The sequence below is a fragment of the Condylura cristata genome, unplaced genomic scaffold (assembly GCF_000260355.1).
Source record: "Condylura cristata isolate star-nosed mole 26May11 unplaced genomic scaffold, ConCri1.0 scaffold00027, whole genome shotgun sequence".
Lineage (NCBI taxonomy): Eukaryota > Metazoa > Chordata > Mammalia > Eulipotyphla > Talpidae > Condylura > Condylura cristata.
The window spans coordinates 7,714,623-7,738,556 of record NW_004567128.1 but is presented as its reverse complement, the minus strand read 5'-3'; the positions used below and the strand labels follow the sequence as shown (position 1 = coordinate 7,738,556).

Here is a 23,934-nt window from a genome sequence, read left to right as displayed (position 1 = left end):
GAAACAAGGAGACTTTTAAGAGGTGACTTCGGAAGGTAGAACAACCTGTCACAGGAATCACTCCTCCTCTCTCTGGTCCCTCGGAATGGCCATGGTCACATGAGTTCACATCACCATGTTGGAAATCATCCCGTTTTATAGGGCCAGACACTTGGGTAATAAATGTAAGGAAAACAAGCTACAAAATGCTATGTTTTTAAAGTATGATGTTATGATGAGCTGAGATCACTATAATTCATTTTCAGAAAATTGAACCTTAAAATAGTCCAAGAGGCATTTTAAAATTTCAGATGACAATCTGGTTTTCCTTCTATTTCTCCTCACAGGAAATAAAGAAAGAGATGAAGAAAGACCCTCTCTCCAGCAAAGCTCCAGAAAAGCCTCTGCACGAAGTGTCCAGTGGAAATGCTTTGCTGTCTTCTGAAACAATTCTACGAACAAATAAGAGAGGTATGAGAAAGGAGAAAAAGCCCCTTGGCCCTCCCCCTCCCCCCGCACACTAAAACTGGAAACTTCTGGGTAAACTGAGCCAAATTTTGAATTGCTGACAAATTGAATGGCATTTGTCTTTGTGTTTTTATGTAGAAATTTTGGGTGTGTATGTGTGGTGTGTGTGCATGTGGCTCTCACGGCAAGGAGAGGTAGAGTAACTATGATAAGGAGAACGGATGGCAAATATGTTGTGGTAATGGGAAGATGGACTCAACTTGTAAATGGTGGTTCTCTGGGACTTTAACTTTCACTTTCATCTTATTTTATGATTGAAAATGACTTTAGCAAGTGGTGTGGTGTAGGCTGAGTTGGGTGTGACTGGCCATCCTCTTTAATTAAGGGCAAGGTTTACCAAGGTCTTTTTCCACTAAACACTGGCCTCCCGAACAGAAACCTTGTCTTGGTTTCTGAGGCAGTGAAGGCAGAGATGCAGCTCAGATATTCATCTGACCAGGCAGATTTTCAGGTATCTTCAGCTTGAGTTTCATTTTCTCCCCTGTCCTCCACTTTACAACAATGTTGTTTGACATGACAGGAAATAGAAGATTGCAGAGTTCAACTTGACTCATTTTCACTGTGGTCACACTAGAACCCCCAGTTTTTCCCGCACCCGCCTCAGCATGAATTGACTTGGGTGCGTAACAAGCGTGTCCACAGTAGGTGATTCTGCTACTGGCTTATCATGGGCTTATTACTTCCTTAAAGAGAAATATAGAGCTGTCCAAAAGCTGGCACAGGAAGTGTAATAGCCAAGAATTCCATTAAAAAATGAAGGCAAGTTTACATAACCATGGGGAAGAACAGCTAATCTTTCATAAAATTTAGACAGCATAAGAATTTGTCCAATAAGCTGCCCATTGATCATAGTGATTGAGACATTAGCTTTGTGTCTCTCTTCCTTCCTGCTTCTTCCTCTCGCCCCTCCAGCTGCCTAGGGTTACATTTCCTTTTTTTTGAATTATTCAGATGAAGTATTGGCTGGGAGCCCCTGCTGGTTAGTAGCTATAAGGCTCTGTCTCTCTCTTTCAAATCCCATCCTACCCATTGTGAATGAAGAGTATGTAGCAGTAAAACTGTACTTGTCCCCCCAAGTGCCTCCTGCATTCCCCCAAATAAGTTTCAGGACTCCTGAGGCCTGCCCTCTCTGGATGTGGAGAGCTGGAGTTCAGGGTTTCTACCTCTCCATACCCATCTTTCTGCCCCTGAAGCCTCTTAGGACAGCAGGACAAGGGCTTGCATACCCTTGACCAGCAACGAGGCCTCTCTGGCCAGCCCTGTTTATATAAAGCAAATAAGAGAATTAGTTAAGGTAATTAATTTAACAAGATAAGGAATTAATTAAGTTAAGGAATCAGGGTAATTGTCTGGGTTAGTTTGGTAAAATTACCTGAGAATTTTTCATATAACTGTCTCTTTGAGTTCCCCTACAAAAGGATTTTTCATTAACCCCCCCCCCCAAAAAAATAAGGCTTTAGGAGGGGTGGCTTACTGACTTACATTCTTCTTGTAAGCCTCCACCTTAGATCTACAATGTGATTATGATCAACCTTTCATGCTAAGATGTTTGATGTAAGGACCCTGCCAGTGGCGGCGTTCTGTAAATATGAAACATAACAAAACACCTTCATCCCATCCCAGGCTCCATGCTGACTCCCCAGATCACCTGGGCCAAGCATGGATTTCCAGTTAAAGTGAAGCCCGTGTGGTTTGGGCGCTGCCCACATCCATCAGGGCTGAACTAAGTATCCTGCTACTCACAGTCCACAGCTGTGCAGAGACTGGCCTCCACAGGATAAATGTTTCAGTTTTCTCTGTCTCAAAAACTACAGTTCTTTGCCGCACCCCAAATCTATGAAAAACCACTATTGTTTTTTCTTCAATGATCAGAGGCTAATCTGTGGGATGATTGTAGTTATTTGTAAATACTTACATCCAATTAATTTTTTAAGTTTTATGAGTTATTGTAAGTAACTGAAATTTCCTCCTTCCCTTTGTTCCCATCAAACTTTGTCTCTAGAAATCTCATGGATGTTTTTGTCTATTGCTGCTTTTGTGGAGGAAGTTTCAGAGTTTAAGAACACGGGGCCTTATGGTTTATGAGTCCACCTTTAAGAGCTTCAGAACGGGGGACCTACGGGTATACGAGTTCACCTTGTGATTTAGCCATGGACCCTGTGAGAATTTAATTTAATAAGGTTCACACAAAGCCCTTATTTTCATCAAAGATGGGGTGACAGCTTATATGAGCCTTATAATTTGATAGAGATTTATAATATAAGAAAGAAAGAAAGTCTGTCTCTATTATAAGTCTAATTGAACCACTTCATTGTGTCCTGAACTTGAGAGTAGACTTAGCTGAAGAGGTTTGCCCAATTGTGTCCCACAGTTTCTGCATGTAAGGACGTGCCTCGCTTCGCAACAGTGTTGAATGTGTTGTAGCTCCTCACAGTGTGGGATGAGCTTGTCCTCCCTGGGCATCTGAATAAGGTCAAGAGATGATCCTGGGTCTGAAGAAAGCTATTCATAGCCTTGAGAAAAGACCAGGGTTGGGGAAACATTAGTTTGGGGACTAATTAGTTTCAATTTTTAGCTCTAACCTTTGCAGGTTTCTGCAGAGCTGATTTGAGGGGAGGTATTGGAATGACTCTGTGGGCTTTTCATTTGAGAAAAACATGTAACTGACGTTGAGAGTGAGCGAGCAGTTCCAGCAAGCAGTTCCTCCCGCTGCCTTCAGCTCTGTACTCCTCCAACTGTAGGGACCGTTGTACCTGCTCCTATCCTGGCCAGTTCTTCGGCCTTTGTCCTGGACATACTGATGGAGCTTCTGCTTAGAACAAGCCTTTCCCGAGGAATAGGAAGCTTGCAAAATCCTAACGTTGGATTTTGTCTATCCCAAAGTCATCCCAGGCGCCACTATGTTGACAAATAGCAGCCAGTAATTCCGAAAACCTTTCTTGGAGCTAAACGTCATTGTCATGAACCACACCGAAAAGCACAAGTTACTTCTGAGAATGATTTAGTCTCTTGTTTTTTTTCTATCCTTAAAACCACATAGGAAAACAGTGGGCCCTCCTAAGCTGAAACATTGATACCTACATGAATTAAAAAACAAAGTCAAACATTGAGCTTAAGAACAAGATGGAACAAAATGGACTGTTACACAGAATTACCCTAAATACAATTTTGCAACTAAGCCAGGAGAATTTTGTTCATCATGCTTCACCCTTCCAAGGGTTTCACCACCACCTTGATCTATATGATGGGTTGAGTGTCCAGATCACAGTTGGGCTAGCCTCTGAATAAAGCAGCTGCTATTTCAAGGCTCTGTCTCCTTCACGCTTTCACTATCAGCAGACCTGGAGAAGCTGCTGTCCCTGAACGCCCAGCCCCTAGAATTTGGGATGTTGTTCTCTCCTCACTGGGGTGGCCACAAAGGAACATTCAGTCGCATGTATTTCCTATGTGCCTGACCCTGTGCTTGGTGCTGGGGCAGAAGTACAGACTAGAAAAATGCCAGGCCGAATGCCAGGCCGTCCTGCCTGCCAGCTGTTTACAGTCCATGGTGTGTGTCACTTGGGGATTGTTGAGAAAGTGCTGCACATTCTTACCTCTTTTTTTTATGGCCAGGTGGGGCTATGTCTCTCTTACTTCTGTCATTCTGATTGTGAAGCCACTCTGCAGGTTTCTGGTTGGCTTTATATGTCCTTGTTTCTATTTCCAGTATTTCATGAATTCAGTGTTTGGTAAGTCTCTACTGTATTTTGCACACTTCTTATTTTCGCTATTATTATTGTTATGCTCTCGATATAAAATGTGTCTTACAATCACCTGCTACTTTGGCACCTGCCTTCTGAAAGACAAGCGCTTTTACCATGTTCATGTAAGGTTTGTTATGCATTTGCATTTTACTGCCCCTTCCAGAGAGGAATGCTGAAAGGTCTGAAGGTTTATCAGGGGGTATTTGTAACCCTGCAGCGCTGCTGCTACAAGATGAGGTTGGAGTTAAAAGCTAGTCTGTGGCTGTGACCTTAGAACACGGCTCTGGGCTCATTTCTTGTGTTTAGTCCTTGAGACAGGTTTAATTCAAAAGTCTTCCTTGACAGAGGGACCAACAGCTGCTTTGCCTCTGTTGACACACTATTGCTTTAAAAATGAGTGCAGAACATTCCTCAGAATTCATTTTGGGTGTGGATGGGTGATACACGTTCTCCTCAACATGGACGTGGGCCCAAGTGCTTGACACACGAAGGGCTTTCCATTTTGACCTGCCTGTAGCCGTCAGGAGAACCTAACATTTAGCTTTCTTTTCTCACAGTTTCAGCACTGGTCATTCCCATCCCTAAAAAGATCTGGTCATGGCAACCTCCGTCCGTGGTCTCTACAGAAGGGGAAACGTTTGGTCAGATGTTCATTTCTTTAGCATGTACACACTACTCCGAATAATGTTCTCAGGGCATCTGTCAGAGTGTTTGTGAGAACACGAGCGCGTGCGCGGGTTGTGCGCGGGCAGCGTGCTGGTCACTAGAGGCGGTGGCCTGCGCCGTGGTACATCGTGGGCTCTTCCTTTGAAATGAAGCTGTAAACAATGGATGGGAAAAGTGTTGTTAAGGTAGATGTGAGATCTGGGAGTGTGTTCATAGCAACAACTTTTACTTTTCAAATTTTATTTTGGATGGAAATGGATGGTAAATCAATGAAAGTTGTTAAAAAGAAAAACAAAGAACTTCTCTGGGAGCAACATGTGGATTTCCCACGGTTAACCAGGAGCCTGAACTTGTGTCATGTTAGGTCAGATTTTTCTTCAAATTTCCAAATTGCTGTTGATTTTACCTAAACGGCTGGCATCTATGGACAGATGAAAAAAGTACGAATTTAGAGAGGGTGTTACCGATGTGCAGAAGCTCTGGGCTGTCCCCTGAGCTGCGCTTTTCCAGAGAAACGAGAACGAGTCTGGCAACCCCACTGTGAACGTGGATGGTTCCAGCCACTCAGTAAGTGTGTCTGTGAGTGTATCTGAATGTGCACATGCGCAGCCCCCCCCCCCCATCATAGACCCTTATTCTTGAGAGTTAGAGAGTACAGGTCTTTTTAAAAAGTGGAGGTCTTTTAAAGTAACAGATTCCTGGCTGTATGGCTTGATGGCTGCTGCTGAGATTCTGTGTTAGCACCAGTAATTGCTGATGTACTGTGCGGCCCGTGCCCATTTTCTTCACTGCGTGTACTATCTCTTGAGCCGAGGGACACTGGTGAAGTGGGTGGAGGGAAGCCATTCTAGAAGAGGATTTTCTATACTTTGATGTGTGTGGGTCTTTGGCAAAGCTGTTCTTAGAGATGTCCTTCTGTTTACCTCGTTTCACTGTCAGGGCAACGAGGTACTAACACTAGGGTAAGGAGTGTTGACTTAGACCCCACCTAGCCCCTGCTGGGTTTCTGCCCAAGTCCACCCAAAGACCAACTGTCGTGTAGTTTGTGGTAGTGGCTCCACCTGGTGGCTCTCCTAGGAAGTGTCCCCACCTTTCCTTTTCCCATGGGGGGTGGATCTTGGTACCTTTGGTTTCCTAATTTAGTGTTCTTCATTCATGCAGTTACGTCTCGAATCATGGCTTTTCATTTTGCACACACATGCTCTTTAACATCCTTTCTCCTCGAATATCTGCTCGTTGAATGTGTAGGCTCTGTTCTGTCCGCACAGACCAGAACCACTGTTGATAAACCTGAAAAAAAAAAAAAAAAAAAGAACTCCTGTAGGAATAACTCTAGGTGTCGCTATTAATGTGAATACAGCAATGAGTTCCACTGCAGTCCCTGTTGGTAAGCCAGAGTCTCCTTGAAATATCTCCAAGGACCACTACTTCTTTAATTCTTGTTGACCCTGGTTTCCCTCAAAGGAACAATATTTTATGATTGATCTGCTTTTCAGTTGTCAGCAGGAGGGGGGGTGAAAATCCACCTGACTTTGTTGGCTTTGTTAGCATTTGTCCGTGCCCTGCAGGAAGCTTCTCGTGCTGGGCACAGGGCAGCTCCCACAGCCCCTTTCGAGGTAAACCTGGAGCATAAGTATTCCCGCGTGTGTTGGCTTTTGCTAGTAGATGTCATACCACATGCACCTTGTTTTTTGCTATGTGGTGGATTAATCCGGGAACTTAATCATCACGTATGACTTGATTACAGTGGGAAGAAGTTTTTGGAGAACCAAGCACAGTGCTTAGGGCTAGCGCAAAACTCACTGGCGAATCTGGCTTCCTGTCTTGGTATTTATTATATTGCTGGTGTGGAATCTCAGGTACCTTTTTAAAAAAGGCCAAAGCTGTGTAAAAGAGAATGACAGGTTGTCTCAACATCAGGAGTCACATGATTCAGACTGCCGGAATCATCCAAGTTCTGTCCCACACACCGGCCGCTCAGACAGCAACTCCCTGGCGTCGCCGCACAGATGCTGCTTTCACCATGCCTGAGTCGGCCCTTGGCGCGCCCGCTGGTCTGTGTCTAGTCTCTTCTGAAGGGGAGGGTCCTGTGCATTTCCGTGTACTGGAGACCACGCAGTAAGCGGGGACAGCCCTCCATTGTGTGTGGTGTGGGGTAATAGCCCTGCAGGATGCTCCACAAGAGGAAGAGAGAGAGGAGACAACAGAGGGAGGGCTGATGGACTCTCTGGACAAAGGACTTCGGGCTGCAGCCACAAGAATTCACACGTCTTGGAGACTGACAAGCACATTAGTATATTGTGGGCTTTCAGACCTCTGCAGGGAAAACTACTCATCTTTGGTCACAGAACTGCATTTTACTGAACACTACTTAAGACTGCTTTGGGCTGTACTGGGCTTTACAGTGCAGGGCAGGGAGCCATCTGAGCTTCCCTGAGGTCTTCTTTAGATTCTCCCTCACAGGGAATGTTAAAATGAGCAGACACAGTAGTGCTGGCTTGGTGAGAACTAACTGCGGGGACGTCACAGCCAGTGGCTCTGGAAACCCCAGTTGGAGCGTGCTAGGAGAACATTCCCCAAATCTGAAGCTTGAAAGCCAGTCCTTTGGCTAGGACCAACTCACTGACATACCAAGAGGACATGGAACGTCTAGCCCAGGGGACCTGAGAGGACTCCCCTGAATCTGGGCCGCTGACCTCTGCCAAGGCTCACTGGGATCACCTTGTCTAAAGGGAGATTGTTCTAGGTGGGGAGCTGCTAGGGCAATTCACGGTAGCTGGTTGGCAGCGTTTTATCGCGACGGCGGTGGTCCTCATGTGTAGCGAGCCTTGGAAAGGGAGCTTTTTCGCTCTAGTTTTCCTAGTTTGGAAGAAACTAGATGAGGTCCCCTCAGTTGCTGCTCATCATCCCTATTGATCTTCACCACCCCTCATGACATCTGTAGTCTCAGTTGTCTTTGGATTGTGGACTTTCAGAGCTTCGAAGCCTGGGGACCGTTCTGCTCGCTCACATTGTCCCCAATGAGGACGAGAAAGAGAACAGCCAGAAACTTCTGTGTGTGCATACGCACGTGCACCATAAAGCACATGTGAGGACTGAGCTGCTTGTTGCATTTTTGTTTCTCTGGAGACCTAAATAAGCTCAGTCGTAGCAGGGCCTTGCTTCAGGGAGAGTGGCTGTTGGCAACCCCAAAGCCCCCTTCTGCACCCCCAAAGTTTCTGTTAAAATTTAGGCAAGACTCATATTCTGTTTTCCCCTCAGGGAAATGGTGGAAATCATAACTTATTTTCCTCATTTTTATCCCTTAATTGCCTTGAGTGAGGTAGGATGAGCAGTCACTTCCAGAATACAATAGCAGTTATTAAATGTGGTAAACTGCTAGTAAGAGGACCCCAGAGAGCTGGGGGAGGTTCAAGTCCTATAGGAAATAGTAGTAAATTAGCACTTCCCTGAGGCAGTCAGAGACCAGGTGCACGAGGAGCATTCTGCAGACTACATGTTAGATCCTGAAAGGAATCTCAGCACATTTAGAAGAATTAGAATCATGCAGGGTATGTTCTCCAGCCACCATTGGATTAAACTAAAAATCAACAACAGAGGGAAATTTGGGAAATCCACAAATATATGGAAACTGAACAACGCATACCTCAATAGCTCAGGGGTCAAAGAAGATTCTACAAGGGAAATTTTAAAATACTTTGAAATGGATGAAATGGATGAAAGTGAAAATACAGCATTGCAATATTTATTGCATGCCACTGAAGCAGTGCTTTGAGTGAAATTTGTAGCTGCAAATACCTGTATTTGACAACATCTCCAATGAGCAGCCTAATTCCCTGCCAGTGCCATTGAGTTCTAATTCATTTATGACATTGTATAAGTTTAGAGAGTACAGTGTGATGATGTGATACGTGTGTAGACTGTATTGTGTTGGCCAGTAGATCCTTCATCTCACATAATTACCATTTTCGTAGTTACTGTGGTGGTGAGAACATTTAAGACTTGTCTTGCTGTGATTTCATGCGACATAATGCCCCTCAGGGTTCATTTGCATTGCCACAGATGGTAGGTTATCATTTTTACTAGATGAATACTTCTCTCTTTCTCCCTCCTCCTTCCCTCTCTGTGTCCCACATTTTCTTTATCCATTCCTTCATTGATGGGCACTAAGGTTGTTTCCAATTTTGACTTATAAATAGTGCTTCAATGAGTAGGGGTACAGAGGTCTCTTGGAGAGAGTATCTTCATTTCCTTTGGAGATGTCCTAACTTTCTACCTTAAGAAACTAGAAAAAGATAAGCAGACTAAATGCAGAACCAGCAGGAAGAAAGAAATAGTAAAGACTAGACTGGAAATAAATGTAATAGAGAATTTAAACAATATAGCAAACAAATGAAAGCCAAAGTTGGTTCTTTAAAGTGGTCAGCAAAACTGGTAATTTTAGCTACTCAAGTGAAAAAGGAGAAGGATTGAAACAACTATATATGGAATTAAATTAGGGGACATGACTACCAACCCCCAAAATGTAAAAGCATCATAAGGGACCATTATGAGCACTTTTTTTTTTAAGATTTATTTATTTGTGCATACAGAACTGTGGTACAGGCCAGAAGCTCAGGGGCGGCGAGAGGCTTCACCAGAGACAGAGTGGGGAGCAGAACAGGCAGAAGATGAAGTATGCTGCTGAGGGGAGCATCGGGCAGGTCAGGAGAGGTCTGCCATGCCATGTGGTCACCTCTGGGGCAGGCGGGAATCGAACTCATGTGGAAGTGGCTTTACTTTCTCAGTGCTGCGCTTTAACCTGCTGCGCCACCAGGAAGGGCCCATTATGAACACTTTATATACTGCTGGTGAGAATGTGAAATGGCACAGCTGCTTGGAAAGAAGCTGGCTAGCGTTTCCTCAAGCTTGGGCACAGTTTCCACTTGGCCCACCATTCCACACCCAAAGAAATGAAAACATATGTCTGCACACAATTATATACCAGTGTTCCTAGCAACACGTTTATAATAGCCTTAAAGTGAGAACAACCCACATGTCCACCTACTGATGAACAAAGTGTGGTTTAACCATACAGTGGAATATTATGTGGCAATAAAAAGGGAGAGTGCTGACACATGCTGTAATACAGATGGCCCTTGAAGTCATGGTGCTAAGTGAAAGAAGCCAGTCACAGGAGGGCATGTGTGGGTATAATTCCATTTGCAAGAAAGTCCAGATAAACAAAGCGTGACTGAAAGTAGAATAGTGTTGCCCAGAGCTGGGCTTGGAGATGGAGAGTGGCTGCTAATGGGCAGGAGGTTTCTTTTGGGTTTGATCAAAATGTTTTAAAGTTAGATCGTTGGAATGGTTGCCAGGTTCTGTGAATTGTAAAAACAACTTAATTGTACACTTAAAATGGGTAAATTTCATAGTATGTTGATTAATTTCAAAAAGCTGCTTTTCAACAAATGACCACACAGATTGGTGTGCAGTGTCTGGCGAGGCCTGGAGGTTTCTCTGTCCCTTTCTCTTGCACATCTCTGACTACTACCCCCTCCCAGTTGAGGGGTAATATTTGTCATTCCACTTATTCAAGTCTTTAAAATTATATATTTCTCAGTGAAGCTTTATATTTTTCTTCAATCAATCAGTTGCCTAGGAGATGTGAATCTGACAGATCAAAAAGACATGTTTGCTGAGGATGACCTAAATATTAGGTAATCGATTTGAGAAGGGGGACGGTTGACTGTGGTATTCTATTGTTCACTTCTTGAGAAGAAATGAGATCCCCCGTAAATCAAAAGCCAAACCTCTTCTAGTCTCAAGTCTGTGCTTCTTGGAGAGAGCCTTTGCTGGAAAGGAAAATCCATGTATGGTTCCATTTTTCCTCTTGCCATTGTCAGTAACTCTTTGTTGGCTATTTTTGCTTATAAATCTTTACCTGTAGCTCTTGTGATTTCTTTAGGAAAGACTCTTGGATGTGGAATTACTAGACAAAAGCATGTATGTAATTCATGGGACTTGAAGCCATTATTAGCAAATTGATTTCCTGAAGGCTTGCATCGATTCATACCACCACTGGCCGTGAGGAGGGTGCTTTTTAGTGTTTAAGCTTGAATTCTGTTGATTAATAGAGTGCATGAACATTTTTCCTTGTGTGGTGTTTGTGTTTCTCCATCTGATATCGAGGTCTTTGTATTTTTCTTGCTGATTCTTCCCGTGTCATTTGTGGCACGTTGCGCTGCTTAGCTTGGGCTTTCATTCTGTTGACAGTTGGTACATTCGTATGCAGATGAGTAACACTGATTTTTTTTCTCTTGTGTTTGCCCTGAATAAATTCTTACTTAGTTTTCCTTATATTAGCTTCAATTTAGTTTTGCTTCTGTTAATCTATATGGAATTTTGAATTGATTTTTATTTTGAAATAGCCACTTTCCCAGAATGATGTATTGATAAGCCAGTCCTTCCTCCACTGATTTATGAAACTTCATTTTTCATATTATGTTGTTATAGCTGCTAGGGCATTTTTTTCCTGGACTTTCAGTTCTGTACCATTACTTTGTATAGACAGTCTTGCCTCAATGCAGTTGGCTGTTGTGACTTCATAATACATTTTAATGTGTGGCCTTTGACCTTCCTATCACCACTATACATTTTCAAGAACATTTTACCTTTTCTCACTTGTTTATCATAAAATCACATGACCTGGTTAAAAAAAAATCCACTGAGGCCCTCCCTGGTGGTGCAGCGGGTTGAAGCACAGCATTAAGAAGCTAAAGCCACTTCCGCATGAGTTCAATCCCTGCCTGCCCCGGAGGTGACCACATGGCATGGCAGACCTCTCCTGACCCGCCCGCTGCTCCCCTCAGCAGTGTACTTCGTCGATCTGCCTGTTCTGCTCCTCACTCTGTCTCTGGTGAAGCCTCTCGCCACCCCTGAGCCTCTGGCCTGTACCCCAGCTTTGTATGCACAAATAAATAAATCTTAAAAAAAAATTCCACTGGGATTTAGGGTTTGAATGACATTACAATTATAAATCAATTTAGAAAACATTGAAATTTCCTCAACTTATTTTCCTCACATTTCACATGTGTCATATGCGGTCTTCATGTGCAAGTGTGTAAGTCATCCTTCTCCCTTGCCCCTCGCCCCAAGCATCGTGGCACACCAATTCTTACAAACACGTCACCAAATTCAAACATACACCCCTTGTAAACTGTACAGAGCTAATCTGAGTCACCCTGTGACAGGGTATTGCTCTGTGAAGTCAAGGGTCGGGGCTTTTTTTGTGCCGTTGCTCTGTATAATGTTCCTTCTGTATAGGTTGAAGTTATTGTTGGCTTTCGTAAATAGGATCACTTCCCTGATACATAGAAGAACTGAACTTTTAAATATTTCTTTTGTAATAGCCTTTTGTGAAAGACTCTTATCCGTTAAAATGTTCCCATTTAACATGAAGAGAATTGTTAGTATTTACCAGTACCTAGCTTTCAGAAAATGAGTGGAAAGTGCAAAATGCTGTATTTGAACAAATGACATTTTATAAACAAATATTTCTTAACTCAGATAGAGAGCTTTACAGTTGTGATATATAGAGTGACTCATTCATTTCTTAGAATAACCCCAGGGAGGGTAGCAAGAGAAGCATCATTTTCAATTCTTTCTAAATGTAAGGAAACTGCAGTGGGAAGAAGTGAAAAATGACTTAGCCAAGGTACCAACAAAGTTAGACATGGGTGGCTCTTTTGTTACCATCATCTCACAAAAATATATGCAATAACAAGAACAATAGTGCCAGGAAAGCTGTGGTGAGTGGCTGATCTAGTGTGATTATTTTGGGGCACATGTTACTGCATTTCACTTTATTAATATACTTGTATTTGCACACGCACACATGTGTCTGTGTGTTTTGCTTTTCCTTACTAGACTGTAAGTTCCTTGGAGGAAGAAGCCACATTTATTTTGTCTTGGAACCAATGTTGATTATTAGATGGTAGTATTGTGCTGTACCACCACGCTGACCCTTTTGAAAACAAATTACCTAAAGGAAAACTACCAGAGGAGCAAACTTAAGACGTTACATAGTTGAGGAGAAGCTGTTGAAATGGGATTCTGAGAAATTGTCCTTGATCACTGAGTGCTGACGAGAGAGAAGACTCACTGTCTGTTTTGGAAAGTGGACGCTGAGAATAAGCACCGGATCCAGCTCTCAGTCTCGTAATGTACCAGTGGTCGGTAGGGAGACGGGGGGACATTTGAATGTTGAATGTCAAGGTTGGTTCCATTTGAGAGAAGACTCCTAAACTTGTCATATCCTAGTAAACCATGAGGTGAAAGTGGGAGAATAGATTCAGGGCAGGTTCAGGTTTGTGTGATCTTTCTAATCTGCGCTGACCTTGCACTTTACCCCCAAGGTTCTCTACATGAATGTGTGTCGAGATCAGTGTATTTTCCAGACAGTAGTGCTCCTGCTCTTCCATTTGCTTGTCCATGGGCTAGCCTTGGCTTTTCCTTCTTTCTGGACTTCAAGGTCCCTGATATTTGGGTGCATTGTCAGAGCTCAGGAGAGAGAGAAACTATTGGCTGAGATGGGTGATGAAGTTACTATATATTAATTTTGCTTGTCAGGAACCTATATTAGGAATTCCCAGTGATTAGTGTTGCATCTTCAGATTTAAGTTTCAGTAAATGCTGTGTCACTAGCCCCAGCTGATTGGGGAAGATGCTAGAATTCGGAGCCTGGGAGGTGGAGCCGTCTCCGTGGGAGGTGGCCGGGGCACCCTGTTCTACCTCAGCCCCCGCTCCCTTGCTTCCTTCTCTCTCCCCTTGCCCCTGAGGTCGCCTGATGGATTCCTTAGTACTGCCATTTCTTGCAAAGGAAAATCAAATGTTTAGAATGTTTTGCTGTAAAGTTAACCCCTTTTCTTATTTTTTTTTTTTAAGATTTATTTATTTGTGCACACAGAACTTGGGGTACAGGCCAGAGGCTCAGGGGCGGCGAGAGGCCCCACCAGAGACAGAGAGGGGAACAGAGCAGGCAGATCGACGAAGTACACTGCTGAGGGGAGCAGCGGGCGGGCCAGGAGAGGTCTGCCACGCCATGTGGCCACCTCCCGGGCAGGCGGGAATCGAACCCATGCGGGAGCGGCCCTAGATTCTCAGTGCTGTGCTCCAACCCGCTGCGCCACCAGGGAGGGCCACCCCTTTTCTTATTTTAACCCTTTTCTAGGCCATGTTATCTGGAAGGATAAAGCAAAACAAACAAACAAAACCAAAACAAAAACACAAGCACTTGTTAACAGTTTTGAAAAAAAAAAATTATTCAGGGGAAAAATTACTAGTTTGTTTCTTTTGAAGAAGTTAGCTTTAGTTTTAATTTACTTTTGACTAAATTGTTGCTCTAATAGCTAAGACACTAGAATTATTTATAAAAAGTCACTGAGTTATTGCTGTGTCTAATGGCCCTGTGTGGACAGGGAGAGGTGACCCAAGATGAGCTGGAAATGGAAATTCTGACTCTGCTTTGTACATACATGTGCACGTGAGACAATATTTCACGTTCTCCTCCTGGGCCTGACGCTATAGCTCTGATCTTCTCTCACAGAATTCATGTGCAACTCACATTCACGTTCAGGAGCCTCATCCCTCCTTCCTTTCTTCTTCCCCACTCCCCCCGGCCCCTCCATGCCTCTGTGTGTGATGCCTTACTCTTAAAGCTCCACCCCATCCGGCCTGGGTCCCTGGGCTGTGCATATATGCGTGCATGCTAGCGTGTCCTGAGCTCTTGTTTACATTTGTACAGGCTTAAAAGGCGTGATCCAGGCTCCTGAGGTGTGGGAGGGCTCCCAGGAGCCCTCTCATCATTTGACTAGAGACCTTTGACTGGAAGGGCCCATGTGGGAGGCTCTTTCACCTTCTTCACTCCCTGCTGACTTCCTCAAGCTGAGGTGTTAATAAATTTAGCACCTAGGACGAAACCGAGGTGGCAAGAAGGAAGAGCAGAAGAGAAGCAGGCATCATTTGGGTGTTTTTGCAGGATCAATATCTCCCTCCTTCCACATCTTCATAAATTACAAACTATATTGATCTCTTCATGTTGATATATGAACTCACTCTATCTAAAGCCCAAGTTGGAGTAGAAAATGGAAAGTGATCATTTATTACAGTTGATGAGTGTCCATTTTGTACTGAGACTAAAACAAAAACAGACAGGCCCACATGGCTCCCCTACCAGCCCTTAGATTGCAGATGGCTGGAGGAAGGTGGGTTCTGGGTAACCAGCAAGACTCAGTACCAGTTGATAATTGTTCTATCCATTCTCGGTGACTTAGAACCTGACTGTACGGTTGGTCAAGTCCGGAAAATCATGTATATTCCTTTTTCTTCCTCATACTTCTCTCCAGGTTAATTCAAAGGCTTCTGTTCTGGGACTTATGGGCCAGTTATATAATTCTCGGCTCTACCATTAGCCATTTGGGGAAGATGACTTCACCTCTTGAGGTATCAGTTTCTTCACCTGCCAGTTGAAATGTTCGATGGAGAAATTTTCAGTATTTTAAAATCTGAGGACTTCTTTTTAAAGGCTTTTGTCCTGTTGGACGGCGATTTCTGTACCTTCATTAGCACACAGCTGGCTCCTCAGCAGAGACATGTTAGTGTTGCTAGGAAGTCCCACAGCATTTTCAACCATGAACCCTCATTTTGGCTAGGAAGCCTTTGGGAATGTTATGTGTAAGGGTCTTACTCTTTCCAATCCTTCCCAGGATCTCTAGGAAGGAACATTGGACATATTATTCACATTCCAGTCAAGCTCCCGTGTCTAATCAACAATTGGTGCATGAGTCAGGTTCCCACACCTGTCGTCTTCTGGGGAGCTTTAGCGCATTCTGGAGCTCTGTGGAGAAGGCCCTGTGATGATTTTACTGAGGAAGGAAGTCAAAAGCACATTCCCACCAGTGGTAAATGGCCCACTCTTGCCTCCTGCATGACCATGCAGGTCGAGCTCGACTTGCCGTGTGGGGTTGGCTGGGCAGTGAGATGTGTGTTTGCCATCTCGGTGAGCAGGCTTCAGGGCTGGGCCTCCCTCAGAGGCTTTGTCAGGCCATTACTGTGTTTGTGTCAGTGGGTGAGGGATAAAGTCATTCTTGGTAAATTGGGTCAGTCACAAACTCTAGGTGCCAGTCAGTTTTGGTAGATGATTCCTGAAGAAGTGATGTGTGTTCTAAGCACACAATGCATTATGTCGAAAAATAGTGCGCACCTTAATTAAACATACTTTATGCTCAATGATACTAACTGCCACTGAGCCTTCAGTGAATCGCAATCTTTTTGCTGGTGGAGGGCTTTGCCTCGTGTTGACTGATCAGGGTAGGGCTGCGGAAGGTTGGGCTTGGGGCTGTGGTTGCAGTTTGCCAACTGCAGGGCAGTGCCTGCGGCAGCTCCTTAAAATAAGACCACAGTGGAGCTGGCCTCACTGGTTGGCTCTTCCTTCACAAAAGGATTTCTCTGTAGTGTGAGATGCTGCTTGATAGCTTCTTACCCACAGCAGAATTTCCTTCAAAATTGGAGTCAGTATTTTTCAAATGTGTTTACTGCCTCTTCACCCAGAGCGGGCGCCATCCCAAGAGACCACTTTCTTTGCTTCTCCATAAGAAACCACTTCTCCTCCTTTCCAATTTTATCATGAGATCGCAGTGTTTCAGCTACCTCTTCAGGCTTCCCTTCTCATTGTCGTTCCCTTCCCTTTCTGACCGTTTCTACCGCATCTGCAGTTACTTCCTCCACTGAAGTCTTGAACCCCACAAAGTCATCTGTGAGGGATGGGATCACCTTCCAAACTCCTGTTCATGTTGATATTTTGACCTCTTCCTATGAATTACACACATTCCTAGTAACTTCTAGAAAGACAGCTGCTTTCTAGAAGGCTTTCAGTTTGTCTAGGTCAGTAAGAGAAAGCACTATGGCAATGATAGTCTAATGAAAAGCATTTCTAGAAAAATAAGATTTGAAGGTCAAAAATTTTAGTAGTCTGAGCCCAGGGCTGCTGAATGGATGTTTTGTTAATGGACATACAAGCATCATAAACCTCCTCAGACTTCTCCATCTGAGCTCCTCAGTGACCAGGTGCTCTGTTAGTGAGCCGTCATGTTTTCAAAGGGATCCTTTATTGTGAGCAGTAGGTCTCAACAGTGGGCTTAAAATATTCAGTAAACTATGTTGTAAACAGATGCACTGTTATCCAGGCTTTATTGCTCCACTTCTAAAGCCCGGGCAGAGTCAAGTTAGTATAATTCAGAAGGGCCCTAGGGTTTTCACAGCAGTCAATAAGCCCTGATTTCAGCAAAAAGGCACCGGTCGCATTGCCCCCAACAAAAGTCAGTCTGTCCTTTAAATCTTTGAAGCCCGTCTCATTTCTCTCTAGCTCTGAGAGTTCTAGGTGGCGTCTTCTGCCGCGGTGGGGCTGTCTTGTCTACATTGAAAAGCTGTTGTTTAGTGGAGCTGCCTTCGTCCCTATTTTAGCCAGAGCTTGTGAATACCTTGCTGCAGCTTCATCCCAGCCCTTGCTCCTTCCTCTTGCACGTTTGCTGTATGGAGATGGCTTCCTCCCGTAAACTTTGTGAACCAACCTCTGCCAGCTTCCAATTCTTTTGCAGCTTCTTTACCCCTCAGGCTTATTCTGGATTAGGCTTTGGCTGCAGGTTGAGTTGTGGCTGGTTGACCTCCTATCCAGACTACTAAAATTTTTGCCATTATCAGCAAGCAGTGAGGCCATTCTGCTTATCATTATGTGTTCAATGGCGTAGCACCTTTAATTTCCAAGAACTTTTCCTTGGCCCTCACAGCTTGGAAGACTGTTTGATTCAACAGGCCTAGCTTTTGCACCAAAGCTAGTATCTTAGCTTTTGACATGCTTCCTCGCTAAGTTTCGTCTTTTCTCACTTTGGATTTAAAGTGAGCAATGTGGGGCTTTTCCTATCACTTGAACCCTCAGAGGCCATTGCAGGGTCATTAATTGGCCTCATTTCACTGTTTGTTGTGTCTCAGAGAATAGTGAGTCCCAAGCAGAGGGAGATGGGCAGAACAGGCAGATCCCACAGTGTTTATCCGTTAAGTTCAGAGTCTTTCAAGGACTTAGCTCATGGTGCCCCAGGATGATTCCAGTAGTAGCATTAAAGATCACAGATCATTACAGATGTAATAATGAAAAAGCTCAAAATATTGCAAGATTTCCAAAATGTGACCTGGAGTGAGCACATACTGTTGGAAAAATGAGCTGATAGACTTGCTTGGCACAGGGTTGCCACAAATGTTTACTATGTAAAAAGCAAAATGTTTAAATATCAGTTAAAGTGCAACACAGTAAAATGGCATATGACCTTAAGGTTTTCATAAAGATACAGAAAAATGAAGCAAGAAAGAGCTTGAGGAGATATTTGAATATCCCTGTTCATAGCAGCAAAAGGTGGAAGCAGCCCAAGTGTCCATTAGTGAATGAATGGATAAGCAAAACACAGTCTATCCAAACAGTGGAATATTACTCTGCCTTGAAAAGGAAGATAGTTTGACACTGGCTACAACATGGACAAGCCTTGTGGACATGATGCTAAGTGAAATAAGCTGGCCATGGAAGGAGAAATACTGTGTGATTCTTCTTGAGGCACCTAACAAGGGAAATTTATAGAGACAGAAAGTAGGTGGTGGTTACCAGGGGGTGACAGGAGGGTGGAATGAGAAGTGACTTTACTGGTGGGTATGAAGTTTCACTGTGGTGAATGTACTTAATTTCACTGAACTGATACTTAAAAGGAGTTAAAATGGTGCAGTCTATATTATGTACGTTGTAACACATTAAAAAATGGGAGCAAGAATAATATGACAGATACCCAACACTCTTTTATCCACAATTAGCTAAGAAACTTTAGTAATTAGCAACAGTTGCTGTGTCTCATATATTACCATGTCTCAACTACATTGTGTGGTTTTTGAGGAGTGAAGGATGACTTGGGCAAGAGAAATCTATGTCGAGAGAGTTTTTCTTCTGCTTTATTTTCCATTTGCATTTTTAAAAGATTTATTTATTTATGCATACAGAACTGGGGTATAAGCCAGATGTGCAGGGGTGGTGAGAGGATTCACCAGAGACAGAGTGGGGAGCAGAAAGCACCAATTGATGAAGTACACTGCTAAAGGGAGCAGTGGGCGGGTCAGGAGAGGTCTGCCAGCCATGTGGGTCACCTTTGCGGTGGGGAATCAAACTCATGCTGAAGTGGCTTTAGCTTCTTAGTATGCTTTAACCTGCTGTGCCACCAGGGAGGGTCCCCATTTGCATTTTTTTTAGCTGAATGTAAATAATCAACTAGGAAATGAAGAGCCATTTCCTGTTTTTTAAAAATTAGTATTTATAGAAACTTCTAGAAAGGAATCTTTCTAGAAACCTCTGTTGACCCTTTGAATTTGAGGATTATGGAAAAACAGCTAAGGGAAGTAGCACTCAACTTAGCAGCTAAAATGATTGAAACAGTATTTTTACAACCTCAATCCTCCCTGAATGTTTTAAAACCTTTTTTTTTTCCTGAGGACCTGCACTGTGCCAGGCATTGCTATATCAATTGTCTGTTGCCTCAGTAATGTTGCATAACAAATGACCATTCAATGTCAGTGGTCCACAACCATAAGCATTTATTGGCTCTGGGGTCAGCGGGAAGCTAGCTGGGTGGCTTTTCTGATTTTGACTGGTCTTCCTCACGTGTCTTGGGGGCAGCCTGCGTTTGCTTGGCTTCTGCTGCATGCCTGGGGCACCTCCGAACTGCTGTGTGTCTCGCGTGCTCCAGCAGGCCGGCTCACACATGTGCCCCGGGCATGGGTGGAGGGGCAGTGGGGTCACTGGAAGCCTCCATGTTCTCGGGAGGCCTGGGCCACAAACCAGCTGCTATCCCCGACACTTCGTTTTCTAAAACAGGTCTTGTGGGATGAGGAAACCTACCCTGTAAGGCGAGTACTCCAAAATTAGGTGACAAAGGGTACCACTTTGGGAGGGCTGGATTAGGGCTTGAATGCATTGTCCTCATTTGATAGTTGACAAAAACCGAGGCTCAGAGAGGTTAGGTGACCTACCCTAGACCACACTTCAGCTGTGCTGGAATTTGGGTGTGAACCCAGATCTGCCAGGCCCCTTCCTTCCTTACTGCCTCTGCTTAACTCCAGGCAGCACTAAGGATTGCTGCCTCATTCTGGAAACATGTGCTTGGCCATTTGTACCTCTGCCTTTTGCTGCCCTTACCCTCGTTCTATATTACCCTCTTTTCTGTGTTTTACATTGCTAACTTCTCTTCTCCAACTTCTCAGATACATGGTTGTTTTTTTTCCTAATGGTTCCATCTTCAGCATCTTCTGTTGAGTCTGCTTGCTCCCAGCCTCAGCTGGTGTCATGAAACATGCATGCCCCCAGGTCTAACCTCTGAGTGGACCTCCCTCCTGGCTGGCCTCTGCTCGCCCTCCCCTCCCAGAACTCTGCTGGTTAGTGGTCTTGAGCTGCTAGTCACAGACACCCTGGTGTAAGCTGGTTTAGGCTGTCGGGATACATCTATCTTGCACAACAGGAAGTCCAGAGGCAGGTTGGCTTGTTGGGCCCACGTTTCTTCTCTGTCTGCCCTGCTTCTTGCTGTGTTTGGTCCGTGCAGTGACCACCAGTTGTGGCCATGGGCTTCCCTGTGCGCATCCCGTGGGGGAGAGCAGGGGCATCTCTCCTTTGAGATGCCCTGGTCACACTCATCTCTGTTTCCTCCATGCCACCCTGGCATAGGGTGCCCACCCTGGGCCCACCTGGCCCAGGTTTGGTGGCCTGCAGAACAGTGACCAGTGGCAATGTCCCCAGCTCACTCCACATGGTTGAGCAGCAGGTTCTCTGCCAGATTCTTGCTGCTGCTTTCTTTGAATTTCAGCTGGAGGTATCCCAACCTCCAGTTCCTCCCATCGTTCTTTGGGGTCATTTTTAACTCCTTCATCCCCTTCATCATTTGCATGTTTGTCCTTCCCTCCCTTCCATTCTGGGCAGCGCCGATGAGCCAGAAGGAGTCAGCTCACTAGGCTAGGATTTGAAAATGGGAGGTTCCCAGGCAGTTGCGACAAGTGTGAAGTAAGTGTTCTGCAGTAGGCCCTGTGCTTCCCCGCGGACTCAGAAGCAGTCAGGGAGGGCTTCTGGGAGGGGGCCACTTCTGAACTGATGATTCAGTTTGAACAATGTCTTCTGCTGTTTTTTCTTAAACAAAATAGAAGATCACTTCTGGTTGCTCCTTCCTGTAGACCAGAGGTTGACAAAACACAGCCCGTGGACTGTGTATTTTTGTAAACAAAGTTTTATTGGCACACAACCCCACCCATTCGTTTATGTATGGTCTGCGGAGGCCTTTATGCTAAGACAGCAGAGTTGACTAGTTATGACAGAGATCATAGGGCCCACAAAGCCCAAAATATTTATTCTCCAACCCTGTCCAGAAAAATTTGCCAATTCTCACTGTAGAAAGCCCCAGTTCCTGCTCCCCAGGTGGTTTCATCTTACAAAAGGAGACTGGCTTGTAATAGTTAGAAAGCCTTATGATGAAGTCTGGTGAGGTCAAGCTCTTAAAGTGCTGAAGCGCGCGATACCGGCGGGCCAGTGTTCGGAGGTCCCTCGTGCTTGCAGGTCTCTCCTCCTCCCTTCTGCCCTTCCTTTAATCCACGAATGACTCTCCTTTCATTTTCTTGCCTCAGGATTTCGAGGTTGACCCTTGAGATTTACATTGTCTAAATGTACACTTTTCCTGACTCGGAGCCCTCCCTGTGAGGGCGAGAGCAAAGGCGCAGGTCTTCCTGGGAAAGCAAGTCTGTGTGTGACATACCACTTTGCAGTCCTCTGCTGCGCGCCCACACGTGCAACACAAGTAGGACTTACGTAAATAAATGAGAAAAATATTTGCTTGCTTTGAACAGAGAGCTAATGTACACATTGCTGACCTGCTGGGGGACGCTACTCTGACTCCCATTAAATCGTCTGTCCCCCACGCTTCCCCGAGGCAGCCCTTCTGCCATGGGGTTCACGCCACACTGATCTTGCTATTTCATGTGTACCTTTTCGTTTGGACTCACCCTGACTTTCGGAGACATCTTGTGAACGTGGCGCAGGCTTAGTGTAATAAACGGCTGAGGGAGAGCTGTGGCAAGCAGGCCCCTTCCCCCAGTTGTGCAGTGCCAAGGAGCCGGGCTCCTGGTTGTGCCCGAGAACAGCTCCGCACCCATGTGCCAGGCGGCGCTAAGAGCCCACAGCCAGGTCAGCTGCAGAGGTGCCCTCCTCAGGCGCACAGCGCAGGTGGTGCTTGCACAGATGGGGTGACTCCGTTGCTGCTGTGCTGTTGTGTTGAGGAGACGGGGAGCACTGGCCTCCAGTTCCCCGGGGGCTGCTCCATGCTTCCACTGTCCGTGCGGCCGGGGGCCTGACTGAACAGGCCGGACAGCACCCCTGAGATGAGGTGGGTCTCCCTGTGCGGAGCACTGTAGCGCTGGATGATGCATGGGTTGCTGCCGTGTTGTGTGAGTTCCTCAAAGTGGAATCGATGGTTTCTTGATTTTAAAAAGTTGGAGGAAGAATTAGGCGCTTCCAGTCTCAGTTGGACCCACTGACTTTAGGGTCCTCCGTCCTCTAGTATGCCACAAAGATGGGAGCACAGTGGAATGAGTGCCCGCAGGCAAATCCTGCCTGGCTCCCAGTATTGGCGCCTCCTCCTGGAGCCCTGTGTTCTCTGCCACAGCGCTGGGGATGCACGGCAAAGAATGGCGGTGAGGCGAGTGGGGCTGCAGACACGGAAACCGCAGTGACCTCTTTCCCTGGAGGGTGGGGGGCTTCTAGTACTTCCCAGAACATCACTAGCTGGAAGAGGGAAAGGAAGGGAGGGGCCAGTTGCAGGAGGACACCGAGGCAGTTGGCAGGTGCCAGCCTGCAAATCAGCTGGGCTGGCCTTGGGGAAAGAGATCAGGGCATGTCGCTGAAGTGCCGGGCAGCGGGGCTCTCGCCAGCCACGGTCCCAGGAAATCAGAAGGCACCTGGCAGGCAGCCTCCTGAAGGCCATGCCACACGGCCACTCGGGGGGCAGGACCTGTGACGTTGCCCACCGCAGTTCTTCTGTCAGGACGTGCTGCTCCAAACCCGTGACACAGGCCAACGAGCGGTCCCGCTGGTACGTCGACGCTCTGTTTTGGGAATAGTTTCCCCGCGCACCTCTGGATCCCCTTGCAGAGTGGACTGTGGGGGAGTCCTTGACCCTGATACATTGCAGAAGAACCTGTCTGCCCGTTGGGGACGCCTTTACACCCTTTCCCAGAATACTGTTTGTAAATAAATAAAATAAAATCTGTAGGATTACAAAGGAAACAAACTATACTGTATGACTATGGCCATGTAAATAATACCTACTCTTTATTCTTGCATTACATACAAGGCCCAGCAGTGGTCTGCAAGCTGTCAGGATGAACGTGATACCTCAAGATACCTGCAGCCACCGTCACGTGAAATGAAAACGCCTACCCATGTAATGCGAGCTAAATAAAACCCGCAAGCGCTGCCAACACCCGTGTGGGTTGTCCACATCCACAGCGGACAGAAAGGCCAAATTTCAGTGAAAGTGTCTGTTTCCCATTCACTCCGAGACCCCTGACTTCCGTCCACAAACTGTGGTTCAGAGCCTCCGCTACAGGGCTTCCTTAGCCTGTTAGACGTGAAAATGCCCATTTGCAGCAAGAATATTCATAAACACCCATGTCCCTCCCATAATTAATTTGACTCCCTGCTCCTCAACAGAAAAATCTGTGGAATTGTCTGTCTTTCACTAAATCCAGAACAGTGGCCATTTTGGGGTGCTGATTTTTTTTTTATATTACAAAGTTTATTTTTACATCATTTTGCACATTTTTTCTTTCCATCTCGATTGTAATCCCTGCGGGTTTCCCATCACCAAATCACCCCTGTGCCATCACCATAATCCCGTGCATTTCCCTCCCTCCCCCC

The 23,934-nt window shown here is 45.4% G+C and overlaps 1 protein-coding gene across 6 annotated transcripts in view; it reads left to right on the top strand.

Moving 5' to 3' along the window:
* SH3KBP1 (SH3-domain kinase binding protein 1) overlaps window positions 1-23,934 on the top strand; it is a 287,724-nt gene that overhangs the window by 115,332 nt on the left and 148,458 nt on the right. For 5 of the 6 annotated variants that reach the window (XM_012730359.1, XM_012730361.1, XM_012730360.1 and 2 more), the window contains one exon: window positions 327-450. In XM_012730359.1, coding sequence (XP_012585813.1) covers window positions 327-450 — 124 coding nt within the window. Of the gene's footprint in view, window positions 1-326; window positions 451-4,213; window positions 4,236-23,934 lie in introns of those variants that run through there. The other variant, XM_012730363.1, reaches the window with a different exon arrangement.